At 45.8% G+C, this 16,624-nt stretch overlaps 1 protein-coding gene across 1 annotated transcript in view; it reads left to right on the top strand.

Moving 5' to 3' along the window:
- The window catches only part of ZRANB3 (zinc finger RANBP2-type containing 3), a 264,866-nt gene that overhangs the window by 234,867 nt on the left and 13,375 nt on the right, over nucleotides 1-16,624 (top strand). Inside the window, exon 17 of the mRNA XM_083153824.1 lies at nucleotides 10,914-11,056. Coding sequence (XP_083009950.1) covers nucleotides 10,914-11,056 — 143 coding nt within the window. The remainder of the gene's footprint in view (nucleotides 1-10,913; nucleotides 11,057-16,624) is intronic.

Genomic DNA, 16,624 nt, shown 5'->3' with positions numbered 1-16,624 from the left:
GGAGTCCAGCGTAGTGGTCCCAGTTAACACTGGAGGTGAGGAGAAACACTTGGTAGGAGTGGCTAAAGGGAGAAAAGACGCCAATAGGCTTCCTTCCCCACTGAAGCACTGGTCTCTTCCTGCTCTCTGTTCTGGCACCCAGTGGCGTAACTATGGTGGGTGCAGGGGGTGCAGCTGCTATGGGGCCTGGCCAGTTTGGGGGGCCCCAAAGCCCATTAAGCACTCCACTGCACCGTACTTCCATAGTTGCGCCAGTAGTGAAAGGGGTTAATAAGGGGCGGGGGTCTCCGGGACCCTGAACTCACTGCGCCCGGCCGGAGCAGTGCCTAGAGGAGAGAGGAGACACTCGTGAGATGATAGTGACATCATCTCACGAGCGCAGGAATATATGCAGCGGCGGGAGTGCGGAAGCAAGCAATAGAGCGATTCCCTCCTTCAAGCTCTCGCTCTAAGCACCTGTTTCCCGCGCGCCTCTCCCTAGCTGAGCTGGCTTCTTTGATCCAGCGGAGGTCTCCCTGACTGGTGCTCAGGGGAAGATGCATGCACATGCGGCACTGACCTGCACTGCAAGGACCTGCTGACCACAGATCGGGCACCGGCGCGGACACATAGAGCTGGCAGTGAGTAAATTAAAGAAATAAAAATGTTACTGCCCTCTCTGTGGTTACTCCTGCCCTTCATCCTGACCCCACTGATCTGTCATTTCCCCTCTGTCCTGTTCTCACTGACATGTCTCTGTCCCCTCTGTCACTCATCTCTCTCCTGTTCTTATTTTCTCTGTCCCTGTCCTGTCCCCTCTGTCCTGGTGGTGTCACCCATTGTAAGTGCCATAATCCTCTCCCCTTATCCCCCTTATGCTAGGTACACACCAGGACGACTAGGGCCCGATCCCCACAATCTAGATCCAATTCCGATCAATTGGATGTAGATTGTGTGCTGATTGGGCCCTTTTCTGACCTGGTGTGGACCGATACCGATCCGATGCGCGGTCCCGCGGGTCGGTCGTTATTGAGATCCTACCTGCTGCAGGTAGGATCTCAATGACGACCATACAGCCGGGTGCGGGTCGCCATCGGATCGGACCCGCTCACGGTGCACATCGTGAGCGGGTCGTGCCCCCCCGCGTCACCGTGAGCGGGTCGGACGAGACACTGACGACCCGCTCACGATATGCATCGTGAGCGGGTCGTCCTGGTGTGTACCCTACATTACCCTAAATCCCTTGCCCTGCAGCCTGACCATATTCCTCCCTACTAGTGCCTTAACCTAACCCAATCAGCATGCAGCCTAACACAACCCCCACCTTCCCACAGCCTTTAACCCCCCTCCACAGCCTAACCCTGTCCTGCCTTGTCTTTTGTCCTGTCCCCACTGTCTTGTCCTCGTCCTGTAATATCTGTCCTTACCTTCTCCCTGTCAGGTCAATCCTGGCCCTGTCACATCTGTATTGACAATTTTACTTCTTTCTTGCCATCCCCTCTCTCCTGTTTCCACTGTCATGTCACCTTTGTTCTGTCTTGTCACCTGTCTCTCTTGCCCCTCTGTTCAGTCGTGTCCCTGTCGCCTGTGTCCCGATTTTGTCATCTATGTGTTGGCCCTTTCCTTGTCAGCTCTATCCTGGTCCGGTTACATTTTATTCATATGAGTACCAATGTGTGTGTTTAATTTTTTTCACCACTGAGTGCCAATGAGGGGGGCCCCATTCAAGATTTTGCTATGGGGCCCACTACATTCTAGTTACGCCTCTGCTGGCACCCTTTCTCTCCACACTGCCGGGTTGAAGGAGGATTTACACTGCAGATCAGAGTGAAAGTTTCTCCTGGGCAGCGCTTTCCCTGGTGGTCCCTGAGGAACCTTTGCAGCAGCGCAGATAGTACACTGTTACATTATTCTGTGCAAACGCCTGACATTGTGCACTGTGTGTAATTATGACAGAAAGTGTAGTGCTGCGGTTCTTGTGGAGGGTGCACCTGCCATGTTAATTAACTGCAGATTTTGTGGTGTTAAATTAACAAGTGAACAGATGGATCAGGGGTATTTGTGCCCCTCATGTGAGTCTGTGCCCAGTGAGGCTCAAGCCCAGAGGTCTGAGCAGTCTGAACCTGTGTGGGTGGCTGCCTTGGGGAGATCTATGAATGCTTTGGTGCACGCTTTAAATAGGCAAAGGGACGATCTTGTAAAATCCTTCCCCCCCCCCTCTCAACCGTCTGTGGGCTCTATTACCCCATCTTAGGGGGACCCAGCTTTACTGCAGGTTATGCAGGACACTGCACAGAGTGTTCATAAAATGAATGAATTTATGGAACAGCTTGCCAAGACCCCTGAGGATACTTCTCCCAGACACCCCTTATCTACACCTCCCCTGTTGAACTTAGATTCTGATGAGGAAGGTGCATGCGCTGAGGATGTCTTTTGGGACCAGAGGGAAGAAGTTGAGTCTTCTGTCCCTGATATTGAGGATTTGATCCTGGCAGTTAAGCAGACTTTGAATCTATCTGATGAGGATAAAGTGCCAGATCATTGTGTATTCAAGAAATTGCGCAGAGATACAGTTACGTTTCCCTCGGATGAGGGCATGATAGCTTTGCTGGGAGAAGCATGGAAGACCCCTGATAAGAGGTTCCTCTTGCCTAAAAGATTTGCAAACATTTATCCAATGCCAGAGGAGCATGTAAAATTACACGAAAAGACCCCTCTGGTGGATGCGCCTGTTGCCATGTTGTCTAAATCGACGGCTTTACCGGTTCAAGGGGGTGCTGCGTTTACGGACCCTGTGGACAAGAAAATTGAGGGTTGTCTTAAGGCTGTGCTTGAAGCGGTGGGCTTTACCCTACGCCATATTATTGACTCTGCTTGGGTATCCAAGGCCATGATGAAATGGGCTGAGGCCTTATGTAATCAACTCCAGCCTGACTCTAAAGCTTTTGCCCTGGCTAAAGCTTAGGTGTGCTGCAGATTACGTTTATGAAGCTAGGGAAGAAGGCACCAAGATGGCGTCAGAAGCGTCGGCCACTTCCGTGACTGCTAGGAGAGCACTCTGGCTCAAAGGTTGTGAGGCAGACAGCAAATCCAAGAAGGCTTTGGCTTTTTAGGGGGAACTTCTTTTTGGGGCAGAACTTGAGTCCATTATGAAACAAGCCACGGGAGGAAAGAGCACTTTTCTGCCCACCACGTCTAAGCACTCAGTGTTTGGGGCTTTTAGGCCATCCTTTCACTCCTCCTTTCGAGGGGGTGCGTCAAATAGAGGACAAGCAGGAATAGGAAAGTTTCCTTCCACAATGGGAGGGCACCCAGATCCCGTTTGCTAAGAAACACCCTTCCAAGACTGAGGATAAATCCTCAACATGACAGGGCGGAGACTCCCTGCTCTGGAATCAGAGTGGGGGGTCGCCTCCTGCAGCTTCGGGATATGTGGAACATTTCTACCCCGGACCCTTTGGTTCTCTCCATCATTTCTCGGGGGGGCACCCCCAAAGAGATTTCTCCCAACACCTCTGCCCGTGGAAAGCCCCCTTGGGGGCGGCAACGTCACTTCTCGGGAAGTGGTGGTCCCGATACCTCAGGAGGAAAGAAAGAAGGGATTTTTTTCCATTCTTTTCTTGGTCCCCAAACCAGACGGGTCTTTCAGACCCATTCTAAATTTGAAGTCTTTAAACATACACCTGTGGGTGGACCACTTTTGGATGGAATATCTTCGATCAGTGCTTTTAAGCATAGAGTCGGGAGAAGTTCTCCCGAGAAGTTCGGTGGACATACAGAATGCTTATCTTCATGTGCCTATCTGCAGGGAACATCAGTCTCTACTGCGTTTAGCAATACGAGAAACTCATCTACAGTTCCAGGCCCTGCCTTTCGGCCTGGCCACAGTGCTGAGAGTTTTCACAAAAGTGATGGCTGTCATGGCAGCGGCTCTCAGGTTAAAGGGAATAGTGATTATTCCAAACTTGGACGACTTCCTGTTCAAGGCAGAGTCGGCAGAGAAGTTGCAGGAACATCTGGCCATTGCAACACAGTTTGGAAGACGCTTCTGCAGGCGGAGGATCTACTGAAGGGGTCACCCGTATGCTTACAGTCGGGCAATGCCAAGGCTGTGGCTTACCTAAATCATCAGGGCGGTACTCGCAGCAGGATGGCTATGCAGGAAGTCTTGCGGATACTTCAGTGGGCAGAAGTGAACATTTCTACTCGGTCGGCTGTGTTCATTCCGGAGATCTGGAATGTGGAAGCGGACTTCCTCAGCAGGGAAGAGCTGCTGGAGGGAGAGTGGGTGCTACATCAGCAGGTCTTTCAGGAAATAGTGACTCTTTGGTGGCTCCCAGAGATAGACTTGTTGGCGTCCAGACACAACTGTCAGGCCCCCAGGTTCTACTCTTGGACCAGGGATCCGACCGCCATGACAGTTCTGTGGCGTTTCACCCTTGCCTACGTGTTCCCTCCGTTTCCTATGATTGCTCGGGTCCTAAAGAGAGTGAGGACGCAGGAGGTGCAAGTCATACTGATCGCCCCGGACTGGCCCAGGAGGTCATGGTATTCAGACATACTGAGGTTGTCGACGGAATTATGGTGTCTTCCTCTTTGGCTGGACTTACTCAAGCAAGGACCATTTCTACACCTGGACCTAGCTCATCTCAATTTGACAACCTGGCTTTTGAAACCTCCTTACTAAGGCAGAAAGGTTTCTCGGATGATGTTATCCAGACTATGCATAGGGCTTGCAAGCCTGTTTCAGCAACTAATTACCATCGCGTTTGGAAAATCTATATCAGGTAGTGTAAACGTCAGAAGGTACACACCTCTAGGTTCAAGGTCACTAGACTCTTAGAGTTCTTCCAGGATGGGTTTTCAGCAAGGCTTAGCCTGCAGTCCTTAAAGGTACAGCTGTCGGCCTTATCCATATATTTTCAGAAAAGAGAGGCTCTTTTGCCAGAAGTACAGACTTTTTTGCAGGGAGTTATGAGACTTAAACCTCCATATAGGCAGGCAGTGGCGCCTTGGGACCTGTCTCTGGTTTTGTCGGCTCTACAAAAACCTCCATGTGAGCTTTAAGGTTGGCTGATCTTAAATATTTTTCTTGGAAACTTACTTTTGTGTTGGCCATAGCCTCGGCTAGGCGAGTTTCAGAATTGGAGGAATTGGGTGCAAGTCTCCGTTTCTTGTTTTCCATGATGACAGGGCTGTGCTTAGAACAGTGCCTAAGTTTCTACCTAAGGTAGTGTCAAATTTTCATTTAAAGCAGGAGATTGTGCTCCCGATGTTTTGTCTATGTTGATAGAGTGAAGGATATTCCCAAAACAGATTTGCTTTTGGTACTATATGACGTACATAAGAGAGGGTGGCCTGCTTCTAAGCAGACCATTGCTAGATGGTTAAGGTCGGTAATTGCCTTTGCTTACACTAAAGTAGGCAGTCCGATTCCTTCCAGGATTAATGGCCATACCACCAGGTCAGTTGCTTCCTCTTGGGCTGTGCGTCATGGGGCTACAGGGGAGCAGTTATGCAGGGCTGCCACCTGATCCTCTGTTCATACCTTTACCAAATTCTATAGGTTCCATGAGTTCGCGTCGGAGGATGCTTCATTTGGGCAAGCAGTGATGAGAACTGTAAGCCTGAGCGTACCCTCCCAAAGGATCGGCTCTTGAACATCCCATGGTTAGCTGTGTCACCAGGATGGACGAAAGAGAAAAGGGGATTTTTGTGACACAGCGATCCCTCCCTTACGCTTAGTAAGTTTTTACGTTCATGTATTATCATGTTATTTGGTTATTATTGATTGTGTATATTAATATGTTCAGTCGTTGTACTGAGTAATGTATCCTAGTGTGCTTTAGAAGTTGAACTGAGGAATTCTGGGATGCAGAAGGGAGGAGCCTGAATCTCAAAGAAGTCAGTATAGGTGCCTGGCTCCTGCAGACCCTTCTACATCCCATGGCTAGCTGTGTCACCAGGATGGACTCTATGCACTACTATGACTCAATTTGGGACTATTGCTACAAATGTGTCCTCCTATATCACTGCCAAAACAGCACACCTCTTTTTTTTTTGCCGGATGTTCATCTTAATCACGATGCATTGCTACTAGGACGCATGAAGAGAGGGTGCTGATTAATTTATAATATTACAGTTGTATACCTGTGTGCAACTAATCTGTATACAAAGTGACACGCCACAGCGTTTTTTAAAAATCCAAGTTCCGTTTCTTTACAAATAACCAAGTCCCTCTGATCAATTAATCAGTGATGCGTCCTGCACAGATCGCGTTGCGTTTAAGCTGTGTTATTCGCCGGGAAAAAATTACCAATGCTAGCGGAGTTTATAGGTGTGTGTATTGCTGCAGTATATTTGAGTTTTGTGATGCAAGATTACTTTCACAAAACTCACTTCTAATTGAACTGACATGGGTGTGTGGTGTGGGCTTGTGTGTGATGCACATACTGCAACCACTATAGGTACACAAGTGCGCCTTCCTTCAGGACAAAGTTGCTAGGTACTGTATCATGTAATAATTTACTGCAATCAGCTCTCACCAGGTACAGGATGAGTTTCTCCTAAGCAATTTTACATTGCGTTATCTCTGCGTACTGAGGCTTGTGTTATGTTCTCCCTATTTACATCTGTTGAGAGAAATTGCTGCGTGCAACCTATCCTCCTAGCTCTTTCCTGTCCCATTTACTTATAATTAATAAATACGTACTGTTCGTAAATAAAGTGAAATACTTTAAACAGTAGTTGGATATTTCCTTATTGTGACAGTGAGACGCTTTACATTAACACAGTAAGATACTGGACTTTTTTTGTTGGTTTTGTATATTGTCTACAATACTCATGACAGTCAGTCAGTTTTCAGATTTGTTATTTAGGCTTGTAGAGCCTGTAAATCTCCTTTTATTTCATGTGGCTTGCATTTTAAATATGTGCTTGAGATGTCATCTGCAAATGTTTTCTGTTTCTCTACTGCACTGCTAAATAAATAGAATACAGAAATAACAAGTACCCTTTAAACATTCATCTGATGGTCATTTCTCACTGCTGACCTACAAATCATTTTCTCCTTTCCAGGATCTCCCTGGAGGATAATAAATAAATCTGCTAGTTATACACAAACAGACTCAAAGATATGCGCTTGTCCTATAATGACAGATGGGGAGATAGAAATGTACTTTGCAGTACACAGAGCTCAGAGAGGCGTTTCAAAGCCTCTGCTTACTAAAGCACATGCCATGTGACTGTGGTTGCCATGGTAATGCATGAAAGCGCATTAATGGAAATCATTGATAGCAGCCTGAAGTAATAATCCTAGATAAAATGGTTACTGTCAGGATATTTTATTATAGTTGTCTTTGCACAGGATTGCTACTTTAATAATGTGCTGAACCACAGTGCTTTTCTTTCCTTTTTTTTAGTCCAATCAAAGTGTGAATGTTATCGGTTTGAAGTCGTAAATGGCAGTGAGCAGGAGTCAAACCAGACTTCTATGTAATGGTAGTGTCTCAGACAGTTCCTTTATAAATGAAGCCTGTCCCGACGGACCTCGCCATGAACAATGGTTCAGAGATCCAGCATTTGTGGCGGAGACATCTAATTGCTGCTTTTATTGAATGGCGAACAAAACAAAATAATAAGAAATTGAACACTGACCCTTCTTTTTTTTTTTTTTGGAGCTTCGCTTCGCTAAAAAACAAATAATATCCACCTTTATTAGTCACACACGCACATATAGATGTGTTTTTTTATGCAGCAGATTCAGACAAGTGGTGTTAACGTCTGCTGATGCTGAAAATAAACTTGTGTTCTGCTCCTTTAGCAAATTCTAACACCTACATGTTTCTCTGGATGCAAACGCCAAGGAAACTCATTTTTTTTCCCTTCTCATTTGCAGAATTACCAACTGTGATAATTCATCAATATTCATGTCCTTGTGCTTTAACACTTTTGCTTCTGGATAGAAAGAGACCGTTACGGAAGTTTTACTCCAGTGCCCCCTCCCTATGAAGCAATGTAGGAAATTGCTTTTAGTTCTCCAGCTAACTACCCTACTACTAGTTAGTAGTATAATGAGTTGGCTGTCTTAGTGGAGCGGCTCATGACTAATACTCTGCTGCCCTTTATTTTATTTTATTCTTCAAAGAATGAGTTAATATCGTAGACGTCTCCATTTCAGCCTCAGGCTCAGATTTTAAAAAGAAAACGATCATTTTACAATAATGACTTCTTTTTAAAATTGTATATGCCACTGTTCTCTGGTTCCACTGTTCTATTATATATTAGGATATAAATGTCGCTGTATTCCCCTGATGTTAGCATTGTATGCAGGCTGGCAGCAGCTCCGCAAAGTCAGCTGTCTTGCAGCAATTGTACCGTGACCCAGGATCATATGGCTGCAACCATGATTGTATCCACTAAAAATGAGCAGTATATAAACTTTATGTATTTCTTGCTTACAAATGGTAAATCCCTGGCAATACTTACATTTGTTCAATATCGCCACAGGTGACAAAATGATAGACATGCCTAAGAGTGAGCCATTACTAACGGTTGCAGTGTCGATAGCTCACAAGTTTATGCCCTCTGTACTTGGCCACCACTTCTCCGGTTGTCACTCGGTCCTTACATTTCAGTATCCACTCCCTATTTCCTTTCACCTCCTCAAGCCCCACTTGCTGAGCGCAGCATTCAAAAGTCTACAAACCCTGCTCTCTGACCCTCATGCTCCAGATCTATACATGCACCAAGTTGTCAACTGCTGATTGAGTTTGTTTTGCCATAAACCTAATTGAACTGCTAGCTCCTTGTTGCAGGCGGTCAATGTAATTTTTGTTTGACTCTATAAAATATATTGCTGCTTGTGCTTTGAAGATTTGTAATGTTCAGTGCACCCAGAGTTGCTTTATAATTAAACTCCAAAGCTTTATGCGGAGAACGATATTCAGATACATCGGTCCCTGCCCCATTGGAGCTTACAGTCTCTTTCTTCTGTAACCCTGGTTTTGTACCGTATGTCCTGCCCCACCGCAATACAGTATTAATGGGATACGGTCATTAGGTGGACATAGCCAAAAGGTTGACAAGATTTTTTCTTTAAACAACTTCTTCATAATGTACTTTCCTAGTGGTCATAGAGGGAAAATAAAATAGTGGGTACTTGTGTAGTTTCATGGCGGCAGGCTACGCTACGTTTTCAGCGTAGGCTAAGCTACGTTGTCAGCACAGCCCAACGGCTGCCTAGCGTAGTTAGTGTAGTGACTCTGCGGCAGCCCTGCGTAGTCAGCGTAGTGTCCCTGTCAGGCAGCTAGTCACTGTACTGCGCAATTGCGTCTCATGCATAAATAAGGACGCATTTGCCAGTGCTCCATGTTACATACTGGCAAATGCCTCCATTTCAAACCCCCACTATCCACACCAGCCAGCGAGGGGGTGCGGTACACGCCCTCCCGAAGCATGGCAAGGGGACGTGGATTACTTGACGTGTATACTGCGTCCCCTAGCGGGGCTCGCTACGCTCGACACGCTTCGGGCTGGTGTGGATAGTGGGGGCGTTTCAGGAACACATTCACACCTGTCATGTCAGGCAGGTTAAAATGGTCAATGGTTCCCACACAATGTAATAAGCGCTGACTGACTACGCTAACTGCGTAACGCTGACTCACTACGCTAACTACGTAAGCTCCAGCTAGCCACAAACAGGTGGGAACACCACGATGATACTGACAGGGACCCCTGACTGACTACGCTAACTACTTAAGTGGCCGCGGGAACACTACGCTGATTCTGACAGAGACGCTGACTACGCTGGCCGCGGGAACACTACACTTATTCTGACAGGGACGCTACGCTGACTACGTAACTGCCGCCGTGAAACTACACGTATCAAATAGTGTACTGAGTGCAGCGAAGGGCTGCAGTACACTAATTTGGTGTCCATGTCGAACAAATAAAAAAGAAAATAACTCATGTCAACCTCTTTTCCATGTCAACATGTTCACATGCCAATATTTTGCTTGTGTCGACCAACCTTGGTTAACCTTTTCACTGTCAACCTGTACCCATTTGAACATGGGGAGCTACCAACAGGTATTGCCAGGTATATCAATACAAGATGCATAATACACAGGAATTTGTTTCCGATAGCTACCGCTCTCTGTGACAATACGTTACATTATATTACTTACATTACATTAGAACATACAATAAGACCATATGCAAACATGACATATGGAGGGGACATGACAGATTAGTTGACTGTGGTCGGGGATGTGTGAGGGCTACGCTAGTGAGGAATTGACTAGGATGGCTGCTTGGGAGAAAAACCCAAGTGAAGTAATTAGCTCCACCTGTGGATCTTTTAAAATGCGTCAGCCAGTAATGAGTGTACCTGTGAGGTGAGCTGGAAACGTGAACTGTTGGTAGCTCTCGAGGACTGGAGTTTGCTACCCCTGGATTAAAGAGTAGTTTGCTAGAAACAACTTTTTGTGCATCCGTCAGCCCTTTTTCCCTTTACATTTCTTAATATTCAGCAATCTATAAGGGGTTCAATTATCTTTATTGACAGAAAACCCGTGCCCCAGGGCCGCAGAGAAGGAAGGTGGTTCTTTACTTGCGTAGCACATATATCAATTATCTTCTCTTTCCATGCAGAAGGGAAAAAATATTTAGGAGATAAGACAAACAAGTTTGGCAGATGATTTATATGTGGATGAATTGAATTGTAGAAGGTAGCATCATTACATTTTGATCTCCATTGTAACTGATAAGTCTAAAGAGGTAAAATTAAACAAAGGTTTGCCCTGTGGATGGGCTTGCCCAGAGCCTGTGGCGCCACAGGTTGTGTGCTGTCCATCTGACCTTGAACATTTGCTGTATTTGGTGTATTCGTGTACAACATGCCCACATTGTCTCTTCTCACTTCCCTTCTACAGATTGTGAGATTTATCAGGGAATGGAACAGCTTGACAGCCATGAAGCAGAGGATTATCCGTAAGAGCGGCCTGGTTTTCAGCAGCCCAGTGCAGGCTGTGCTAAACCTCACAAAACAACAGTCCCTGCACAGTAGCACCAAGAGGTATGACAATGGTTTCCCATTATTACATCAGGTGGTGTAGATCTGATTACCTAGTCCTAGGCAAAGATAGGTAATTGTATCCAAGTATCTGTGGGTTGCCAGTCCTAATTCCTTTTAGTCAACACATATGATTGTGACACACACACACACATACGTATATACTAGTAAGCCCGCTCAAAGCAAATGCTTTGAAAACTAGAAGTAGTTTCACTTATTGCCAACAGATGGCAGTGTAAGCTCACGCAAAGCAAATGCTTCGACAGCTAGATGTAGTTTCACTTGCTGCCAACAGTTGGCAGTGTTTTGGTGACACACGGATGCTAGACATACATATATGTCTTGATAAAGGGCTACCCGCCCGAAACGTTGATTCACACTTGCTAGTGTCTATTGATTTATTGATACTGTAACTGCCGCCGTGCAGTTTAAAAAATCTTGTAAGTGTCCTCTGGAATTTGCGGTACTTGTTTCTTATCACGGCCACAATTGCGGGCATCGTGTGCCTTAACTTTAAGGCACACGATGCGATGCCCACGATTTCCCCATAGGCTTCAATGTTAAAATATTTAACACTGAAGCCTATGCGATGGACCCGATTTGTCGTGTGCCTTAACTTTAAGGCACACGATGCGACGCGATGCCCACGATTTCCCCATAGGCTTCAATGTTAAAATATTTAACATTGAAGCCTATGCGATGGACCCGATTTGTCCATAGGCTTCAATGTTAAATTATTTTAACATTGAAACTGAGTCCATTTAACATAGTAAAAAATGGGAAAAGGCCAAATAAGGGCCATTTCTCATTGGCTATGGCCCCGTCATGTGTGTAAAAAATAATGGCCCCCCATTGTGGCCGCCACCCCCACGATTAACGCAAAACCGAAGCGTGGCGAGCGCAGCGAGCCCGCGAGGGGCGGCGGTGCGCGTCCTCCGACCTTTTCATTACCCTACTATCCACGTCGGCGTGGAGTTGAGAATAAATTAGTGTGGCGAGCGCAGCGAGCCCCGCAGCGTGGCGAGCGGACGCAGATACCTGTGAAGCCCGCGAGGGGATGCAGGGATCTGTGAAGGTATCAGCGGCCCCTCGCGGGGCTCGCTGCGCTCGCCACGCATCGGGCACGGTGGCTCGCTGCGCTCGCCACACTAATCTATTCTCAACTCCACGCCGACGTGGATAGTAGGGGAATGAAAAGGTCGGAGGACGCGCACCGCCGCCCCACCCGGGCTCGCTGCGCTCGCCACGCTTCGGGTTCGCGTCAATCGTGGGGGTGGCGGCCACAATGGGGGGGGCCATTATTTTTTACACGCATGACGGGGCCATACCCAATGAGAAATGGCCCATATTGTCCCTTTTACCATTTTTTACTATGTTAAATGGACTCAGTTTCAATGTTAAAAAAATTTAACATTGAAGCCTATGGACACAATGTACCCGATTTCTCCATAGGCTTCAATGTTAAATTATTTTAACATTGAAGCCTATGGAGAAATCGGGTACATCGCGTCGGTCGCGTCGTGTTTGGTATGCAACCGACGCGACCAACGCGATTTTTTCCGACACGACCACCACGATAGAAATCATGGTGGCCGTGCTAGGAAACAAGTACCGAATTTGCCTATGTATATGGCCCCGTGTATATTATTTTTTTTCTGAATGAGATGGTCAATGATTTCTTTTGAACTCTACGCGGATGAACGATATAGTGCATATACACTGGCGGATATCGTTAACAATATCATTTGGTAATGTCATCTGCCCCCCTCACAATCATTGACGATATAGTCAAGATTGAGCTGCATGTAAAGGCAACGTTAACAATATTTAGCATACACAATAAGAGCTATCACAAATGATATCCTTCAGAAGGACCAAAAGGAGAGATATAATTTGAAAATGTGTTTAGTGTGCTTGGGGCTTTACTGTAATACCAGCAACATCACAAAGAATTCTGCTGTGTAGCCTGATGTACTGTAGGCTCTATTACTGCAGACTTCTAGACAATAATGCGGCTTCTTGTATGGAAAGGAAGTAAGTGGTTTGGCTGCTGTTTAACAGAAATGCAGTTTTGTTGTATAGAGTGAGAATTGTGGAGGATACAGTGTTGGTTTTCAGTCTGGGCTGTGTGTCACACTCTTTACACTTTTATTAAATCTACATGTTGCCAAGCAACAAGAGACTGGTGATGGAGGGAAAATACTAAAAATATCAGTACAAAAAAAGTACAAAACAACTCCCCAATTGATTACATCCTAACCCATTGCATGCATTTAGTTGACAGAATGCCCTTTGATACGGGTTAAGTATTCCTTTTTCAAAATGCTCAGGACTAGAAGCATTTTGGATAAAGGATTATTCTGTATTATGGAATATTTTTATATTTCAATGAGGTATCTTGATGACGGGATCCATGTGTGAACAGAAAATGCATTTATGTTGTAGAAACACATCAAACACATGAAATTCAGAGAAATATATTTTATTTGTGCATGAAACAGAGTTTATGTACTATTTAAGGCACTGAATCTGAATGCCAGGCAATCATTTTCTTGATCATCTGTAGTGCCAGTTACATATCATGTCCCCAGTAGTGTCAGTTACATATCATGTCCCCAGTAGTGCCAGTTACATATCATGTCCCCAGTAGTGCCAGTTACGTATCATATCCCCAGTAGAGCTAGTTACGTATCATGTCCCCAGTAGTGCCAGTTACATATCATGTCCCCAGTAGTGACAGTTACATATCATGTCCCCAGTAGTGCCAGTTACAGATGTCCCCAGTAGTGCCAGTTACATATCATGTCCCAGTAGTGCCAGTTATGTATTATATCCCCAGTAGAGCTAGTTACGGATCATGTCCCCAGTAGAGCTAGTTACGTATCATGTCCCCAGTAGTGCCAGTTACATATCAGGTCCCCAGTAGTGCCAGTTACAGATGTCCCCAGTAGTGCCAGTTACATATCATGTCTCCAGTAGTGCCAGTTACGTATCATATCCCCAGTAGAGCTAGTTACGTATCATGTCCCCAGTAGTGCCAGTTACATATCATGTCCCCAGTAGTGACAGTTACATATCATGTCCCCAGTAGTGCCAGTTACAGATGTCCCCAGTAGTGCCAGTTACATATCATGTCCCCAGTAGTGCCAGTTACATATCATGTCCCCAGTAGTGCCAGTTACAGATGTCCCCATTAGTGCCAGTTACATATCATGTCCCCAGTAGTGCCAGTTACATATCATGTCCCCAGTAGTGCCAGTTACATATCATGTCCCAGTAGTGCCAGTTACGTATCATATCCCCAGTAGAGCTAGTTACGTATCATGTCCCCAGTAGTGCCAGTTACATATCATGTCCCCAGTAGTGACAGTTACATATCATGTCCCCAGTAGTGCCAGTTACGGATGTCCCCAGTAGTGCCAGTTACATATCATGTCCCCAGTAGTGCCAGTTACGTATCATGTCCCCAGTAGTGCCAGTTACATATCATGTCCCCAGTAGTGCCAGTTACGTATCATGTCCCCAGTAGAGCTAGTTACGTATCATGTCCCCAGTAGAGCCAGTTACGTATCATGTCCCCAGTAGAGCTAGTTACGTATCATGTCCCCAGTAGAGCCAGTTACATATCATGTCCCCAGTAGTGCCAGTTACGTATCATGTCCCCAGTAGAGCTAGTTACGTATCATGTCCCCAGTAGTGCCAGTTACATATCATGTCCCCAGTAGTGCCAGTTACAGATGTCCCCAGTAGTGCCAGTTACATATCATGTCCCCAGTAGTGCCAGTTACATATCATGTCCCCAGTAGTGCCAGTTACAGATGTCCCCAGTAGTGCCAGTTACATATCATGTCCCCAGTAGTGCCAGTTACATATCATGTCCCCAGTAGTGCCAGTTACAGATGTCCCCATTAGTGCCAGTTACATATCATGTCCCCAGTAGTGCCAGTTACATATCATGTCCCAGTAGTGCCAGTTACGTATCATATCCCCAGTAGAGCTAGTTACGTATCATGTCCCCAGTAGTGCCAGTTACATATCATGTCCCCAGTAGTGACAGTTACATATCATGTCCCCAGTAGTGCCAGTTACGGATGTCCCCAGTAGTGCCAGTTACATATCATGTCCCCAGTAGTGCCAGTTACGTGTCATGTCCCCAGTAGTGCCAGTTACGTATCATGTCCCCAGTAGAGCTAGTTACGTATCATGTCCCCAGTAGAGCTAGTTACGTATCATGTCCCCAGTAGTGCCAGTTACGTATCATGTCCCCAGTAGAGCTAGTTACGTATCATGTCCCCAGTAGAGCTAGTTACGTATCATGTCCCCAGTAGAGCTAGTTACGTATCATGTCCCCAGTAGTGCCAGTTACGTATCATGTCCCCAGTAGAGCTAGTTACGTATCATGTCCCCAGTAGTGCCAGTTACGTATCATGTCCCCAGTAGAGCTAGTTACGTATCATGTCCCCAGTAGAGCTAGTTACGTATCATGTCCCTAGTAGTGCTTTTAGGACAAATAAAATTTGATTCCGGAAATTTTAGTTTTCGGAATTATTTGTATAACAGATATCCGGATAAGGAATATTTAACGTGTATTGCATTTGTACAATGGAATGTGGACATGGTTGACAATGTCAACATCTGAATGTCAGCATTTTTAGAATGCTGCTGGTTTGGAGGGTTATGGCTAGGCAGTGGAGTTAGGGAAGAATACTTATCGGAATGCCACTGTGCCAAAATAGCTGCTCACATGATCAACGGGACCCGTAAGATGATGCTAGAGATTCTGGTACCACTGAGACCAGCTAAGTGACCACTGGGCCACCAGTGGCATTATTGTAAGTTGATTACTGTCATGTTGACATGTCATCTGTGTAGACATGCAAACTGTCCACCTAACATGCCACACCCTCTTTGCACAGTAATTTTCTGCATGCGCTGTATGTGGCCTACTGGCGAGGCAATGGGCTTACACACATTCACACACTAGGGCTGTTCCATAATAAGCCAATTACCTGTCTGCATTTCTTGGGGCCATGCTCTGGATTCCTCCACAAAGAAAGCATACAAACTACACACAACAATGCACTGCTCAGAGCAAAACTGATGGCTCCTCTACAGCATTATTAATAACAATAATAACACCATACCTTCACACATATCTACCTTTTTTTTTCAAAATATATTTATAAAGATTTTCCAGTCATTACAAATGTAAGCACAACTGTGCATAATAATTGTTGACATTAAACATGACGCGCCACCTTTTGTTATCATCATGTATAGCTTGTTGCTAATAGATCTAAGGTGCATCGAATGTGGTAGTGCTCAGTGATCTTCCACTAAAATCAGTTGCGTAAATCCTGTGGGAGAATGACCGCCATCTGCTCATGTGAGTGCTCAGGTTCTAAGGTGAAGTCGCTGCAGCATATGGAATATATCCAATGCCAATTAGCGAGCTATGAAGGTGAGCAGTGCCGATAGCTCGCGGTCACTATTCAACTAAGCGGGGTGCCTCAAGATTCAGTCTTGTGACCCATCTTGTTTAATATTTTTATCAACGATATAGGGGTAGGA

This window comes from Crinia signifera, chromosome 7 (assembly GCF_055691185.1).
Source record: "Crinia signifera chromosome 7, ASM5569118v1, whole genome shotgun sequence".
In the NCBI taxonomy this organism is placed as follows: domain Eukaryota; kingdom Metazoa; phylum Chordata; class Amphibia; order Anura; family Myobatrachidae; genus Crinia; species Crinia signifera.
The sequence above is the reverse complement of the archived record's forward strand: the minus strand, read 5'-3'. Positions and strand labels throughout refer to the sequence as shown.